Source organism: Simochromis diagramma, unplaced genomic scaffold (assembly GCF_900408965.1).
Source record: "Simochromis diagramma unplaced genomic scaffold, fSimDia1.1 OVJJ01000197.1, whole genome shotgun sequence".
In the NCBI taxonomy this organism is placed as follows: Eukaryota; Metazoa; Chordata; class Actinopteri; order Cichliformes; family Cichlidae; genus Simochromis; species Simochromis diagramma.
The window spans coordinates 724437-739048 of NW_024386935.1; the positions used below are offsets into that span (position 1 = coordinate 724437).

A 14612-nucleotide genomic window follows, 5' to 3' on the forward strand; every position below is an offset into this window, starting at 1 on the left:
TTTCTGCCAGGGGACAGGACGACTGATCCGTGTTAAGGACAGAATGAATGGGGCCATGTATCGTGAGATTTTGAGCCAAAACCTCCTTCCATCAGTGAGAACTTTGAAGATGAAACGAGGCTGGGTCTTCCAACATGACAATGATCCAAAACACACCGCCCGGGCAACAAAGGAGTGGCTCCGTAAGAAGCATTTGAAAGTCCTGGAGTGGCCTAGCCAGTCTCCAGACCTCAACCCCATAGAAAATCTGTGGCGGGAGTTGAAAGTCCGTGTTGCTCGGCGACAGCCCCAAAACATCACTGCTCTCGAGAAGATCTGCATGGAGGAATGGGCCAAAATACCAGCTACTGTGTGTGCAAACCTGGTAAAGACCTATAGTAAACGTTTGACCTCTGTTATTGCCAACAAAGGTTATGTTACAAAGTATTGAGTTGTATTTTTGTTATTGACCAAATACTTATTTTCCACCCTAATTTACGAATAAATTCTTTACAAATCCTACCATGTGGATTCATGGATTTTTTTTTTCCACATTCTGTCTCTCACAGTTGAAGTGTACCTCTGGTGCAAATTACTGACCTCTGTCATCATTTTAGGTGGGGGAACTTGCACAATCTGTGGCTGACTAAATACTTTTTTGCCCCACTGTACCAGTATTTCTTTTAGTACTATTTACAAAACAATGTGTTGAATTCACATATACATATATAATTTTTTTAATTTATTTTTTATTCTTTGCAGAATCACAAACTGCTGTGTCGGTGGGCGATGTTCTGATGTTTGCAACTGGGCTAACGTCACTGCCACCTTCTGGATTAGATCCACTACCAAGCCTACAGTTCCTGGATGACTCTTTATTCCCAATGGCAAATACATGCTTAAACTTATTGAAACTACCCATGACAACCTCATATTCTGTGTTTAAATCCAACATGGATTTTGGAATTCAAAATTCCCCAGGATTTGGATGTTTCTAGGATGTCTGGCCTTGTATTTCAAACCTGCTGTTGATTTGTTTCTCAAGTTTTTAAGTCAAGATTTTTTAAAAATATGTTATGAATAGGAGAAGGTGGGACATACTAGTGGTACAGCACAAATCCATTTTGGTTTACCAGGTTTATTGTAATTTTATAAGGTAACCCAGTCACTTACAGCTGCTTCTTCTTGGCATTACATTGTAAGTTCTGTAGGTTTTTTGATACAGGACTTATCCAGAAATCAGTTGTGTATTTGAGCATGTTTTTTTTTTATTCTAAAATCTTGGTACATATGTTCAAAGGAGATTTAAAATACAATGGCTTGACTTGATTTGTTCAAAGGTTTGACAGTGCTGCTAAAAGTAAAGGCATTTAAAAGTGCACCGTGTTCTACTCTTAAAAGTTGTAATAAACCCACAACACAGTGCAAGATATGATTTTATTATTTATCGAAATCTTCAGGACTGTATCTCAACTTCCATCAGCTAAACAAGGATCACAATTAGCAAGACATTGCAGTAAGAATGTGCTTTTACAAACACTAACTTAAACTTTTGGCATCTTCAGCCAACTCATGTAGCCTAGTACAAAAATACAGCATATGCTATAGGTTTTGGTAAAAAAAAAAAAAAAGAAAAAGAAAAAAAAAAGAAAGGGTTTTTTTTTTTGGGGGGTTTTTTGGGGTTTTTTTTTAGAAATTTGCAATTTCTAATAACTTCATGTAGAGTTCAGTGGCAGACTCCCAGCAGACTGGCTTCTGAAAATGATTTTGCTCCATTACAAAATTCAGATACTCCTGTATGTTTGAGTCCCCACATACAACTACTGACAGCCTAGACTCAGGAAAAGTGTCCAGTTCAGATTGTTGAATCAGGAATCCACAGTCCCTGGAGCCGTATCTGTGGTCAATGGAAGACAATTGCATTAATATATGTTTACACAAAGTAATTATTTGATCATTATTATCCATTACCTGTGGGGTAGGTAGTACAGTTCATTTGGCACGCCTCCTGGACATGAAGCTGTTCTTGAGGGACGAATCCGATGAGTGTTCCACAACTTCACACATTCATCAAGATCCTTCTGAACAATGTCAGTGAAGCAAAATCTCAAAAGGCACTGATGCTCATGACTTCCATTGAAGTATCCGGCGTCTCGAAGATCCGCAAACAGCTCCAACCAAAACTGAGCCCTACAGAAATTGTTTAAAAAAAAATTGTTTAGAAATAGTTTAGTTAGTTTACATGGCATCGTTTCACAACATGTCATCGCATGGCACTTTACAGTTCATTTTAAACTGAATCATATATAGACTCCAGTCAGTTTAAATGTTTTCTATTGAAAGGGATTGCATACAGGCAAAAATCGAAAACATTTGAGTAATGTGCAAAAGTTCATTTATTTTAGTAATTCAAATTAAATGTGAAATTACCGATATTGACTCATTACATACAAAGTGAGGCATTTCAAGTATTTGTTATAATGTTAATAATTAAGACGTAGAAATTGTGAAAAACCTGTTCTATTTGTTTGGGTCCTTTTTGCATAAATTACTGCCTCCATGCAGCGTGGTATGGATGCAATCAGTCTGTGGATCTGTTGAGGTGTTATGGAAGACCAGGATGCTTCAGTAGCAGCCTTGCGGTCTTAGCCACTACACTATGTGACACCCCTTTCATCCACACTTACATTGGACAAAACTTTCTATTAATGTGCTTTGATAGTCTCTGGGAACAGACAACGTCTTTTAAGGTGTTCTTTATGGAGGGTGTCAATTATGTGTTTTTTCCCCCGCAGCTGTCAGGACAGCAGTCATGTCCATCCTGTGAGTCGTCCTAAATTAGAAAGACCATTTAGAGGCTCAGGAACCCTTTGCAGATGATTTGAATTAATTAGCTCATAGTAGAGTGGCACTTTAAGTCTAAAATAATTAACCTTTTCACAATATTCTGGTTTTGAAGTTGGGTTTTCTTAAGTTCAAAATCATAATCATCATAATTACTAAATGGGCTAAAAATGTCTAGTTTGGCAAATAATGAGTATTTAATATCGGTTTTACTTTTTAAGTTGAATTACTGAAATAATAATAATAATAATAATAATGATGGATTGCATTTATATAGCACTTTTCGAGGCCCTCAAAGTGCTTTACAATACCACTATTCATTCACTCTCACATCCACACACTGGTGGAGGCAGCTACAGTTGTAGCCACAGCTGCCCTGGGGCAGACTGACTATAAATCAACTTTTGCACAACATTCAAATTTGTTATACCTTTAAATATCAGGGAAACTTAAATGTTATATTTACCTTCCTTTTCGATATATGGACCACCAGGACTCAATTCGCTGGTTATTCGTTGATGAACCAAACATGTGACTGGACTCTCCGCTGAAGTGGTCATCATGATGGTGACGTAGTGCGCACTGAACTGCAGCCATAATGCCGTTTTCTGTCCCACAGTCAGTTCTCAGTCTCATCGGTACAACACCAAGGCTCCCAACACATGACAAGTAATAGTAAGCTATGACCACTGGATTATTATTGGTTGGTCCACATTCTAGCCACAAAACCTTGCGTGAAAATCCATCAATGCACCCTGAAATGGCCAAACCGAATGGTTTGAGCTTGTCATAACCATCAGCATGCCACAAATAGTTGGGTCCCAGCGAATGATAGGTTCTCCTAATGAATCTTCTGCGTGTTCTCATCTGGCATCCATGAGGATTAAGCTCCCGGAGTATTTTCATCACATCATCCCTCTTCACTTTAAGATGATGCTTTTGTTTAAGTACCTGCCACATTGTTCGATACCCAAACAATCGCCCAGGTCCTTGAAGCTCCGCTCTGATTGCGTTAATGATTGTTGTTCTGGAGTGAAAATGTTTTCTTCGGTAAAGTCCAGCATTACTGAGTTTACTTTTAAGACTCCTTAAACTCGTCTTCACACCATGCAAAGTTAACATCATGTCCATGATAACACTATAAGAGTGACCTTCGTTGAAATATTTAATGCAGTACTGTAGCTTGTCTGATCCTTCGGCCTGGTCTGTGTCCCGCAAAAGCTCCAGAGACCGTCCACAGGAAGCACAAAAAGGGGTGAAGAGGCAGAAGCTAACGCCACAAAACGGGCAAAACATTTTCCGGTTCTCTATGTAGTGCAGCGAGCACCGTCAGGGTAATGAGGAAGCGCTGTGAGGAGTGCGTTTCTCGACGTTTGTTTACATCCCAAATCACTTTTCTGAGCTACAAATATGGAGTAAGCCTAATCGTTGTGTCACTTCCGCTATTTCAGACAATCCCTTTCCGTCAAGGATTTTTAATTTGTTGCAGGTTTTTGTAATTTGTTGTGGGTTTTTGTAATTTGTTGTGGGTTTTTTTTAATTTGTTGTGGGTTTTTGTAATTTGTTGTGGGTTTTTGTAATTTGTTGCGGGTTTTTGTAATTTGTTACGGGTTTTTGTAATTTGTTGTGGGGTTTTGTAATTTGTTGCGGGTTTAGTAATTTGTTGCGGGTTTTTAATTTGTTGCAGTTTTTTAATTTGTTGCGATTTGCACTTCCCAGCCACCGTAATATACCCCTCTCTCCTGTCAAACCACCAGAGTCACAGCCTTTAAAATGCTCACCTGGAGATTACACAACTAGACTTGAGCAATAACTTTGTGACATCATGGGGGATTCGTCCATCTTTTGCAGTGTATGGATGTTTTTCCAGTTGCTTTTTACGTCATTGTCATTTGCACCGTGAAGACCTGTCCAATAAACCTTCCATATGGCTGAAACTGAGCAGGCTGTGTCTGTACAGAGGTAAGAATTGAAGAGGGTGTCTCATGACACTCTCAGTAAGGCAGCTTACGGGGAAAGCAACAGTAATCTAATTATAGTGTGCGATAGTAATCCCTTACGTTATTTGTCACTTGAAAAAAGTAATCTGATTATAGTAACGCATTACTGCCCATCTCTGGTCTTTAGTTAAAATAAATAAAAAGTAAATAAATTGATGCCACCAACCCAAACACACGTCTCTCCTCTTTCTTCCACTCCAGAACAGCTGACTCGGTTACAGTGGTGAGAAGCACTCGTGGAGATCCAGAAAGCCCCTAGTCGCTAAGACCAGGAGCTTCAGGGGGATATTCTTGGCTTTCTGAGGTCCCCCTTCAAAAACATGGAGTCATCATGTCCTCTCAAGACTTCAGCACGATACAGACAGAGCGACATAGAGCTGAAGTCAGGGAGAAGAGCTCTATAACATACAGTCTTTTAGCTCCAGGCAGAAAGACACAAGATGAAGGTTTTTCCTTATGGATTGTTGGCCAGTTGCTTTACATCGTCGAGCTTTCAAATGGAGCTCAGGAAGAATGTGAACAGAAATGATCTGGTGTTGGATTTTAATAAAGAGATGCAGCATCAAGATCCTGATGTCACATGATCATAGCAAAGGGAATTTTTTGGATGTTTGTATGTGTAGATGGAAATAAAAGGAAACAGAACCTGAATGTAAAGGGAAACCAACAGAACATTTAGCACAAAGACTCATGAAACAGCATTTCTATAGTGACAGCTGCAGAGCAGCCCACCTTAATTTTATCTTGCAGGGTTTTTTTCAGCAAAACAAATGCTGCAGACAACCTCAATCATTCTGTTGTGCTTTATTGCTCCAGCCGTCCTGTAAACGAGTCCCATTTTGTGGCCACATTTGGTAATGTTTCTGGAAACTAGCTTTACTATGAGCCAGTGATGATTATTTTTAATGAGACTGTAAGTGTCAGGGCTCTGTGTGCGGGCAGGCGGAGAGGAGGATCCAAACGCAGGACTCAGACACTAACTTGAAACTCAAAGACCTCAGCTTTATTGCTGGTACAAAAGCAAAACATGAAGTGAACATGGAATATGGAGAACCGAAACACACAGGTTAAATCTAAAGAATACTATAACTTACTAGGGTATATACTAACGAGACTTAATATTTACTGGATACAATAATGGATTTCTATACATTTTACATCAGATGAAAATGTTGGTTGAAAGATTCAGATAATTATTTGTTAAAAGCGAGACATTTTAAATGAGAATAAGATAGAAAAGTATTTCTTTGTGCCCCCCTCTCCCTGTTAATGCCCTACCTGCCCCCCTGGCAAAACTTTGCTAGACCCGCCCCTGCACAGTTACCAGCTGTCAGCTACTTAGAAAAGGATCCTGGTGTTATTTGTCTCTCAGAAACAGTTCATAACTTCCCTTCAACTCATTCATGTTACCTAAAAGGTAAACCTGTTTCTCCATCACCTGTTCAGCTCTGATGATTCAGTAAGGACATCTCCTGGTTTCATCTTCATGTTTCCCTCTCACCAGATAACCAAACCGACATCCTGACCAGCAGCTTTACAGCTGTGGCTCCAGCAAACATCAGCTGATACTAGAAATGAATATTAAATAAATGCTAACAACAGCTGATCAAGCTTAAACGTGCTGCTGTTGTTTAATGCGACCTCCGCTGGTTTCCTCTTTCTGGCTCAGAGAGAAAAGCCAATCAGCTGATCATTGATCAGTTTCATGATTCAATTAGCAACTTTCTGGCTGAAGTAGTACGGGACTAATCACGTTCCTTTTCACCTTAACTTTAAAGTTTGACCTCCTCGGCTGTAATTGGTCCAGCCCAGAGTCGATCATGACCAACTGGCCAATCCACCACCGTTCATTTATACCGTTAAAAAAAGAAAAGGAAGAAAACCCCATCGGCCCATAAAAACGAAAAATCACGAGCGGCCCACTGGGCAAATGCCCGGTATGCCCGATGGCCAGTCCAGCCCTGAAATACAGTCATGACAATAAACATGAGTTCAAGGACTTAACAACATTACTTCAGTTATGTTGTCAGTGACCTCGCCTCTTCACCTCTGTCTGAGCTACAACATGGCAGAGCTGCCTCTGTCACCTGATAAATAACAGTGAGACATTCAAATACATGCAGTCACACATGTGCTTCAAATACAGTCATTGAAACAACAGGTCATCATCCAATTTCACCTGTGATCTTGTGTCACCATTACTCTCTGAGCTTTGTGTTGGTTCTTCTGTCACCTGACAAATAGGACATACATGACAATAAGAATAAAATGTGCAGCTGCTTCAGTGTTTCTGTCAAATTGTGCAGAGCTTGACTCATCAGTAATGTTTGTAGGGTGAGTGCATTTTTACAACAATTTGTGCAAACTGCACTACAAGGTGGAATATTTGCAAAATCGTGACTACCTCATGATATTTTGTCTCAAAAATTAACCCTATGAATATGTCAGCACCATTAGGATAAAATTGTCACCAACATTTTGACTTTAGACGTATAATTTTAACAGCCTCTGTAAACTAATATCCTGGCTCGCTCGAGGCTGCCGTTTTCTCCGACAGCTTCAATCAAAATTAGAAATGCTGCTCTTGGAGTGCTGCCTGTTGTGCAGTTAGTTTCCAAAACACGTTATTAATGGGTACATACAATTTTAGACTGATGTGGGCCAAAGCCTATAGCATAGCCTGTAACATTATTATGACGGACACATTTTATGAGTGAACTTGAGTTTAAGTGACTTACAGGTTTCTTTGAAAAATACTTTCTTATATCCAGGTTCTTCCTTTTTGCTGCCATCCTCCTCTCCTCCTGGCAGCGCAGGCTTGCCGCTGCTAAAACTAAACAGAGCTCACTGAAAAGCACAGCCAATCACATTGGCCATATTTCTCACATGACGCAGGACTCAAGTAGAGAACATAATCTAACTCTTTCTGCACCGCTGGGTGAATGAGACGCTGACAGATGTTTTTTTTGTTTTTTCTTTCTATCGGGTTGTTTTTCTTTACTCAAAGAGATCAAATTATTGGTGGGGACAATTCAATAATCGCTGGATATTGGTGGGGACATGTCCCTTCTGTCCATGCCAAATCTACGCCCTTGTGTGAAGTACTCAGGAACAGAAACAGAAACTACCATGTTATGTCTCTTCACGCATGACGGAACCAGGGTGTTGCGCACCTGTAACCTGACATCATCTGCTGAAAGTACTTAAACTTACTTCCATCCAGCTCACACCCAGTTGCTGAAGCTACACTTACGGTGCGACAGGAAGAACAGGAATATTAAAGAGGGGATTTGGAGAGATGGGGACTGCTTGGTTTGCGGTTTTTGGCGCTTTAGTCATCATTTTTCAGGTGAGACGTCTTCCTTTTGTTATAATTAATTTCTGTCATTTTCCATTCTGTTTAAAGTTACTTAAAATAAATATGGTTAATGTTACATTACCTGCTGCAATTAAATAAAATTAGATTCATTTTCATGTGGAAAGCGCCAAGTCAAAACAACAGTCACCTCAAAACCCCAGCAATCTAAGGACCACCTAGGAGCAAGTACTTGGCGACAGTGGCAAGGAAAAATTCCCTTTTAACAGGAAGAAACCTCCAGGAGATCCAGACTCACGGAGGGGCAGACACATTTGTTGTGTTTATGCATCAAGTAACCTTTTATTGTAAGAAGAACACTTTTATTAGTCATAGCACTTGCTGATACTCTTTAAATGGGCAGAAAAAACTTGGGCAGTATTTAAAAACCAATTAATCTGTTTCACAGGCATAGCAGGCTTTTTTCCCCATATCCCTCCATGTTGATTCCCATTATTCCACTGATGACGTTGTGCTTTGTAGTTTTATTGTTTTTTATAGTTTCCTCTGAAAAATGGCATATACACATGTCTTAAAGTATTCATATTATGCGATGCAACAAAAGTATTTTAATTGTTGTTTAAAATGCCAGTTATAGTTATTGTTATATTGTCTTGTGTTATTCAGTTACTCTTATTTTCTCTTGCTTATAATTAGTCACTTTATTATTACAGGTCCAACCAAAATACTCTTTCTCCTCTTCTAGGTCTCATCACCAGAAATAGCTGAGAGGTCGACATGTGTGCCTGGATTTGAGTCAGAGCTGTTGATTTTCAGAGTGTGCAGGGAACACCTGAGGACGGGCATGAGACTGGGCAGAGGTAAGAACAACCCAGGAATCTAGTGTCTTCCTGGTAACCTGAATGAAATGGTTGATGTTTCTTAACATCCAGTAGAATATCATAATAGATATGTGAGGATTTGTTTATACAAACCTGTGGGAGCATTTAGACGTGAGTTACAGCCCTACATGAAAAAACTTTTGTAAAGGATTCCTCATGCCCAGATGGCCTTTAACAGGTTAGCTGCTTACGTTGTTCTCGGTTGAAACCCAAACAACATCATACCATTTGTTCCAGATTAAGTTTGTCAGAATATTCGAGTTCCCAATCAGAATTTTCATCTGGACCTCAACTTCAAGTTTCATCTTGGAAATTAGCAGCATCCTCCATTTAATTGTTGTCAGTCCAAGATGGCAGCAATGAAGGTAACAATACTATAATTTTTAATCTGTTCTGCCACAAACTGTTGTTTGTGATCACTAAATAAAGCATATGTAAGGCACTGACAAGGCTGTGTCCAGACACCCATATTAACCCCCCCAACCCCAAAAAAACAAACAAAAAAACAACAACTATGATGCTGTATTGCTTGCAATGTATTAATAGCTCTACCTTGCTTTGAAGTAAAACACGTCTGTTTTTTGGTGCTTTTCCAGCTTAACTAGTTGTGGCATCCAACTGCATCTGAGTTGTAAGGTTTCTGGAATGCAGATTCAGCTCTCACACTGCTCACAAATACTTTTAACCTCAGGTCAGAGCAATGTCCCCAAGCCTGTTTAGCAGGTTTTGCTATTCAGATGTTATGAAGCACTGAAAGAGAAGGAGGTTTCATAAAACTGAAAGATGATATAAAACATAAGTGGACTGTAGCCTTTTTCAAATTAACTGTAGTTATGCAGACTTTAACATGAATATTCACTTGTTGCCTTGCTTTATTTGCCTTTAGTTGCTTTTATATAGTGCCAAATCACAACAAAAGTCACTAAGGTGAAAACAGAGAGAAAGAAAACTATGAATACGTTTTGGCACTTCAATTCAAGTGGGGATGAAAAACTGCCTTTTAAAAGGAAGTAACATCAAACAGAACCAGGCTCAGAGGAAAGCATCTGCCATCACCGGGTGGGGGGTGAGGCGAGGAACACTGAAATAATATTCATATCAAAAGTCTTGCGCGACATACAACATAATGTCGAGCAAACAATTTAATTTCACAGATGCAGGTATTCATTGTCATTCACACAATTAAATTCCTTACATGTAAACATTTTGTTACATTTAGACACACAAAGAATAAAGAGGAAGAGCAGTTAGTGAGACAGTGATGTCAGGTGGAGTGAAAGAAACTGTTTTTCTCGTATCTAAAAGAGTTTATCTCGCAGTACTTGTTACAGTAAATGACATACTGATCTTTGCTGGGAAAAATATAGCAGGATTCCTTCGTCAAACCACCTGCTTAACAAGCTGTGAAGAAGAGTTTACTTTTCAGCTCCCCCAATTCACCACTGTTTGTTTTACACAGCAAAAAATCTACATTATAGTATTGTACTATAATCACACCTGTAGGATGTGATTATAGATGAACAGATAAGACCCACATAGTGTTTCAGTTGCACACTTTGACAGCAGCTGTGGCTTTCTATCACAGTGCTACCTGTGCCATGGAGGGGTGGGTGTAAAGAGAGGCATCAGGTTTACTAGAATTTATTGTTTTATTATAATAGATTTTTAGGCTTTAGTAACATAATATTGCCAATTTAGGATAATACAAAAGATAAATTGTTTGTATTAAATGTTACTATTTCAAAACATAGAAATAAAAGCTTTTTTGCCTGCAAAAAATGTACAGGGGCCAGTGTAAACTCTGTGCTACTGACCTGGGGCCGTTAAACTGGACACTGAATTATTAAGATTAGTTTTTAACATTAATTAATCTACATTATCAGAGCATCTATTTCCAGCTCCAGGAAACTTCAATGTGCAGGACAAGACTCAGTTCTGAGAATGTTTATGCTCACTTTGCTTCATTTTAGCCACCACATGTGCAACGTATGCACTCATTTACTAGTGCATGTAGACACACACACAAGAACACATGCACACGAACAACAAACATTTTTCTCTTTTTTCCCTTGTCTCTTGAAAATGTACTGTTGCTCATTAATAAGAAGTATTTCTAATCCAGTTCTACCCATTATCCAGTGGAATCATGGGTAAAACTGGTTAAGAAACAAAGAGCAGCCTCCAGCAAAATTCAGTACTTAGCAAAATAAAAAAGAAATTTCCTGCCTCAGGTGGAAACCACAAAAATATTTATCACGATATACATTTGAAAATTTGCGATAACGATATAACTGACGATATAATTGACACTAGACAAAATACTTTACAACTCCACAACTTTCTTAGTGCAAAAAAAACCATCAATGTATTTTCACTTAAACAAGCAGCTGTTTTTTGCATTAAAGCTATATAAAAATTTAACAGTGCAAATGCAAAATCCTTGCTGACAGTTTAACCAAAAGGCATTTCCAGTGGAAACTGGCCGACATATCCTCAGCATAACCATGTATAATATCCACAAAACTTAAAAAGAGCTTATACACACACAATACGATAATATTAAGCACAGTACGTATCACTCCGCGAGGCTCCTCCCTACGATAAACGTAATGCTCCGACAATCCATCAAGTGTTGCGGGTTTGAGGCTTAGCAAAGTCGTACTAAAACATCAGTCAGTAAACACAACCAGAATTCAAACATAAGGCACACGGGATTATAAGGGGCACTGTCGATTTTCAGAAAAATCAAAGGATTGATTTTAAGTGTGCCGTATTTTCCAAACAACACGGTAATAACGACGGTCTGCTAGCATGCTCTACCAAAAATAGTGCTTTGTTGTGTATCTGATGGACGAAAACTAAACCAGTTCCACACTGAAGTGGGAGCATTTTTCATTTTTCATCCGTTTCATTCAATGATCCGCTTTCGCCCTCCTCATTCTCCGTCGCCGCCGTGCCTTTTTCGCCATGTGCGTATGAAAACAAAGGCACTGCGCATGCGCGTTTTACCCATATTCTATTGCGATACTTCATTTTCTTGTCATTGCCCAACATTATATCGGTATTACCGTGAACGGTATGATATGGCCCAGCCCTAGTGGGTATTCTGTTGGAAAATACTAAAAAATACAGCAACACTACCAGCAGGACATATGCAGCAAGGTGATGTAGACTTGCCAGTTATTTCATTACATGTTCCACATTTATAATGATTCACTTTTTTCTATCCTTTCTCAGTGGGCTTCACTGACTGCACAAACCGCACAATATTTCTTTTCGGCACTGATGACAATCGCTTTGGTGTAAAGGCAGATGGTGTATTAATGGTGAGTTAACTTGACGGCAAAGTTGGAATTACTGTAAAAATCACAGGAAAGTTTGTATAATTGTTCTAATGAAATGTAGAAACTCATTTCTAATGAATTGAAGTGTAGTGGATGCACTAATAAAACTTTTGTTTTTTTACTTTCCAGGTAAACAGAGAAGTTGTTCTTTATAATGGACACCAGAATTTCTTCATCCACTCATGGGACTCTCAAGGTCAGAAAATAACAGTTCCAGTCAGGGTAGTTCATTATGAGCATCACCGTGGACACCATCATGGTCATCAATGTGGAAAGCACCACAATGGAGACCACATAGAATACAGTCATCAGCATCACAGTACTGAAGTGAAGTCTGCTGACCACACAGAGGTAGACACTGTTTCATACGGGACTGTTTAATGTTTTATAGACACTGTTTAATGGGGCATGAAGGAAAAGTTCAAATCTATTTATATTTTTTTCAAAACTACACATTTACAGACAGGGCAGGACTGATAATCTGGCATATTGGACATTTTCCTGGTAAGCCGATACACTTTTGGGCCAGTGGCCATTTTAAAGGACCACTGCACACTGACAGCATCCCATTCAATCATTCCACCTGACACAGCCTTCGCTGTGCAAGTTTAGTGTGGAAGAATTGGCAAACAGGTGGAGCTGAAAAGCTGAGAGAAAACAATAAAAAGAATATAAGTGGTACCAGCAACTAGTAACTGGGCCTCACAGTCACAGGATGATGCTGCTAGCACCAGCTGTGGAGGAGTGAGGAAGAAGTGATGGAAGATTAGATTAATGTGGTAAGAAAAGTGAAATGAATGGCTACTTTATCCATGAGCCACTGCTAACAGCTAAAGTGTAACTTTTAATGCTAGGGCCAATTTCTTTGTCGCAATCCATTCCATTCAGATGTGAAGGTTGTTTCTGGAAATCATCTCTTTATTTTGCATGAGGCCAGACTTTTACCTAATGTAATTTTTTTTGAAGTGTTCTCCCAGCTTCATGAAAGTCTTTCAAAGTGATTTTTCGGACATTGAAAATTATTTAAAAAGTAGCCAAACTGGTCCTTGGTACCCGAGAAGGGAATTTTTTTCAAGCTTAATTTTAACCTTGCAGCTTAACCTTAAGCTGCAAGTGTTGACTTGATGGAGGTACATGGCCGTAAAACTCTTATCAGCTGTTTCTACTGAGTTTTGTGGGGCTGGGATGATGTCTTTGTAAATGTGTGACAGGACTGAACACACTAACACCTCATGGAAAACCTCAAATTTAAAATTCTGCTCCTCAAATACAATACTTCAGTAATCAGTCCCCATCTTATCTTAATGACCTTAAAGTACCGTATCACCCCATTAGAGCATTTCGCTCTCAGACTCTGGGCTTACTTGTGGTTCCTAGAGTGTTAAAAGTATAATAGGAGGCAGAGCTTTAACAACTTTTAAATACATTCTTCTTTCATAGTATAATCTTCACGTGCTTCATCCGAAGCACACTTTCTGTGTACTCACTACCTAATTTATAGCCAAAGTATTCACTCACTGTCTCTGTACTGTTTCGCTAGCTTAGCTTAGCTCGTAGCCGACTCGTTAGCACCATGGCTACTTCACCTGTCCCTCCTGCACTTTCTTGCTCATTGTGTCAGATGTTTAGTTACTCCTCGGCCTCCTTTAGCAGTAATGATATCTGTAACAAATGTAGCATATTTACAGCGCTGGAGGCCAGGATTACTGAATTGGAGACTCGGCTTCGCACCCTTCATTCACCCGTAGCTAGCCAGGCCCCTGTAGCTGGTGCAGCCGAAGATAGCGTAGGCCCCGCTAGCTGTTCCCCGGCAGACCCCAAGCAGCTGGGGAAAGAGGGCGGCTGGGTCACAGTGAGGAGGAAGCATAGTCCTAAACAGAAGCCCCAGGTACACCACCAACCCGTTCATGTGTGTAACCGTTTTTCCCCACTCGGCGACACACCTGTCGGGGGTCAAACTCTGGTAATTGGTGATTCTGTTCTCAGACATGTGAAGCTAGAGACACCGGCAACCATAGTCAATTGTCTTCCAGGGGCCAGAGCAGGCGACATTGAAGGAAATTTAAAACTGCTGGCTAAGGGTAAACGTAAATTCAGTAAGATCATAATTCACGTCGGCAGTAATAACACCCGGTTACGCCAATCAGAGGTCACTAAAATCAATATTGAATCGGTGTGCAACTTTGCCAAAACAATGTCGGACTCTGTAGTTTTCTCTGGTCCCCTCCCCAATCAGACCAGGAGTGAC

The 14612-nt window shown here is 39.7% G+C and overlaps 3 protein-coding genes and 1 pseudogene across 6 annotated transcripts in view; 3 read left to right on the top strand and 1 right to left on the bottom strand.

Annotated features, from left to right (window-relative positions):
- The window catches only part of LOC120736837, a 9569-nt pseudogene extending 8000 nt beyond the window's left edge, over nucleotides 1-1569 (top strand).
- Nucleotides 1-14612, top strand: part of LOC120736835 (cadherin-1-like) — a 271472-nt gene that overhangs the window by 188346 nt on the left and 68514 nt on the right. The gene's annotated exons all lie outside the window — the stretch shown is intronic.
- LOC120736840 lies at nucleotides 1662-4322 on the bottom strand. Its single transcript, XM_040037178.1, has 3 exons — nucleotides 3290-4322; nucleotides 1951-2169; nucleotides 1662-1876 (listed from the first exon to the last, which is right to left on the bottom strand). Exons 1-3 carry the CDS (start codon nucleotides 4117-4119, stop codon nucleotides 1669-1671), a joined length of 1257 nt encoding a protein of 418 aa, XP_039893112.1. The 5' UTR covers nucleotides 4120-4322; the 3' UTR covers nucleotides 1662-1668.
- Nucleotides 7892-13799, top strand: LOC120736846 (cadherin-1-like). 4 transcript variants are annotated; one of them, XM_040037187.1, is made up of 6 exons: nucleotides 7893-8172; nucleotides 8885-8999; nucleotides 12258-12346; nucleotides 12494-12715; nucleotides 12827-12868; nucleotides 12908-13797. In XM_040037187.1, exons 1-5 carry the CDS (start codon nucleotides 8122-8124, stop codon nucleotides 12839-12841), a joined length of 492 nt encoding a protein of 163 aa, XP_039893121.1. In that variant the 5' UTR covers nucleotides 7893-8121; the 3' UTR covers nucleotides 12842-12868; nucleotides 12908-13797. The 4 variants fall into 4 exon arrangements, 3 of the variants coding, with proteins under 3 accessions (XP_039893119.1, XP_039893121.1, XP_039893120.1); XR_005696616.1 differs by having other exon boundaries at nucleotides 7892-8172; nucleotides 12494-12868; nucleotides 12908-13799; XM_040037186.1 differs by having other exon boundaries at nucleotides 12827-13798.

Coding starts and splice junctions, on each gene's coding strand:
- LOC120736840 (XM_040037178.1), bottom strand. CDS start 4,119: ATGTTTTGCCCGTTTTGTGGCGTTAGCTTCTGCCTCTTCACCCCTTTT. Junction 2,170..3,289: donor TCCATATATCGAAAAGGAAG/GTAAATATAACA, acceptor CAATTTCTGTAG/GGCTCAGTTTTGGTTGGAGC. Junction 1,877..1,950: donor CTGTACTACCTACCCCACAG/GTAATGGATAAT, acceptor CATTGACCACAG/ATACGGCTCCAGGGACTGTG.
- LOC120736846 (XM_040037185.1), top strand. CDS start 8,122: ATGGGGACTGCTTGGTTTGCGGTTTTTGGCGCTTTAGTCATCATTTTT. Junction 9,000..12,257: donor GGGCATGAGACTGGGCAGAG/GTAAGAACAACC, acceptor ATCCTTTCTCAG/TGGGCTTCACTGACTGCACA. Junction 12,347..12,493: donor AGGCAGATGGTGTATTAATG/GTGAGTTAACTT, acceptor TTTACTTTCCAG/GTAAACAGAGAAGTTGTTCT.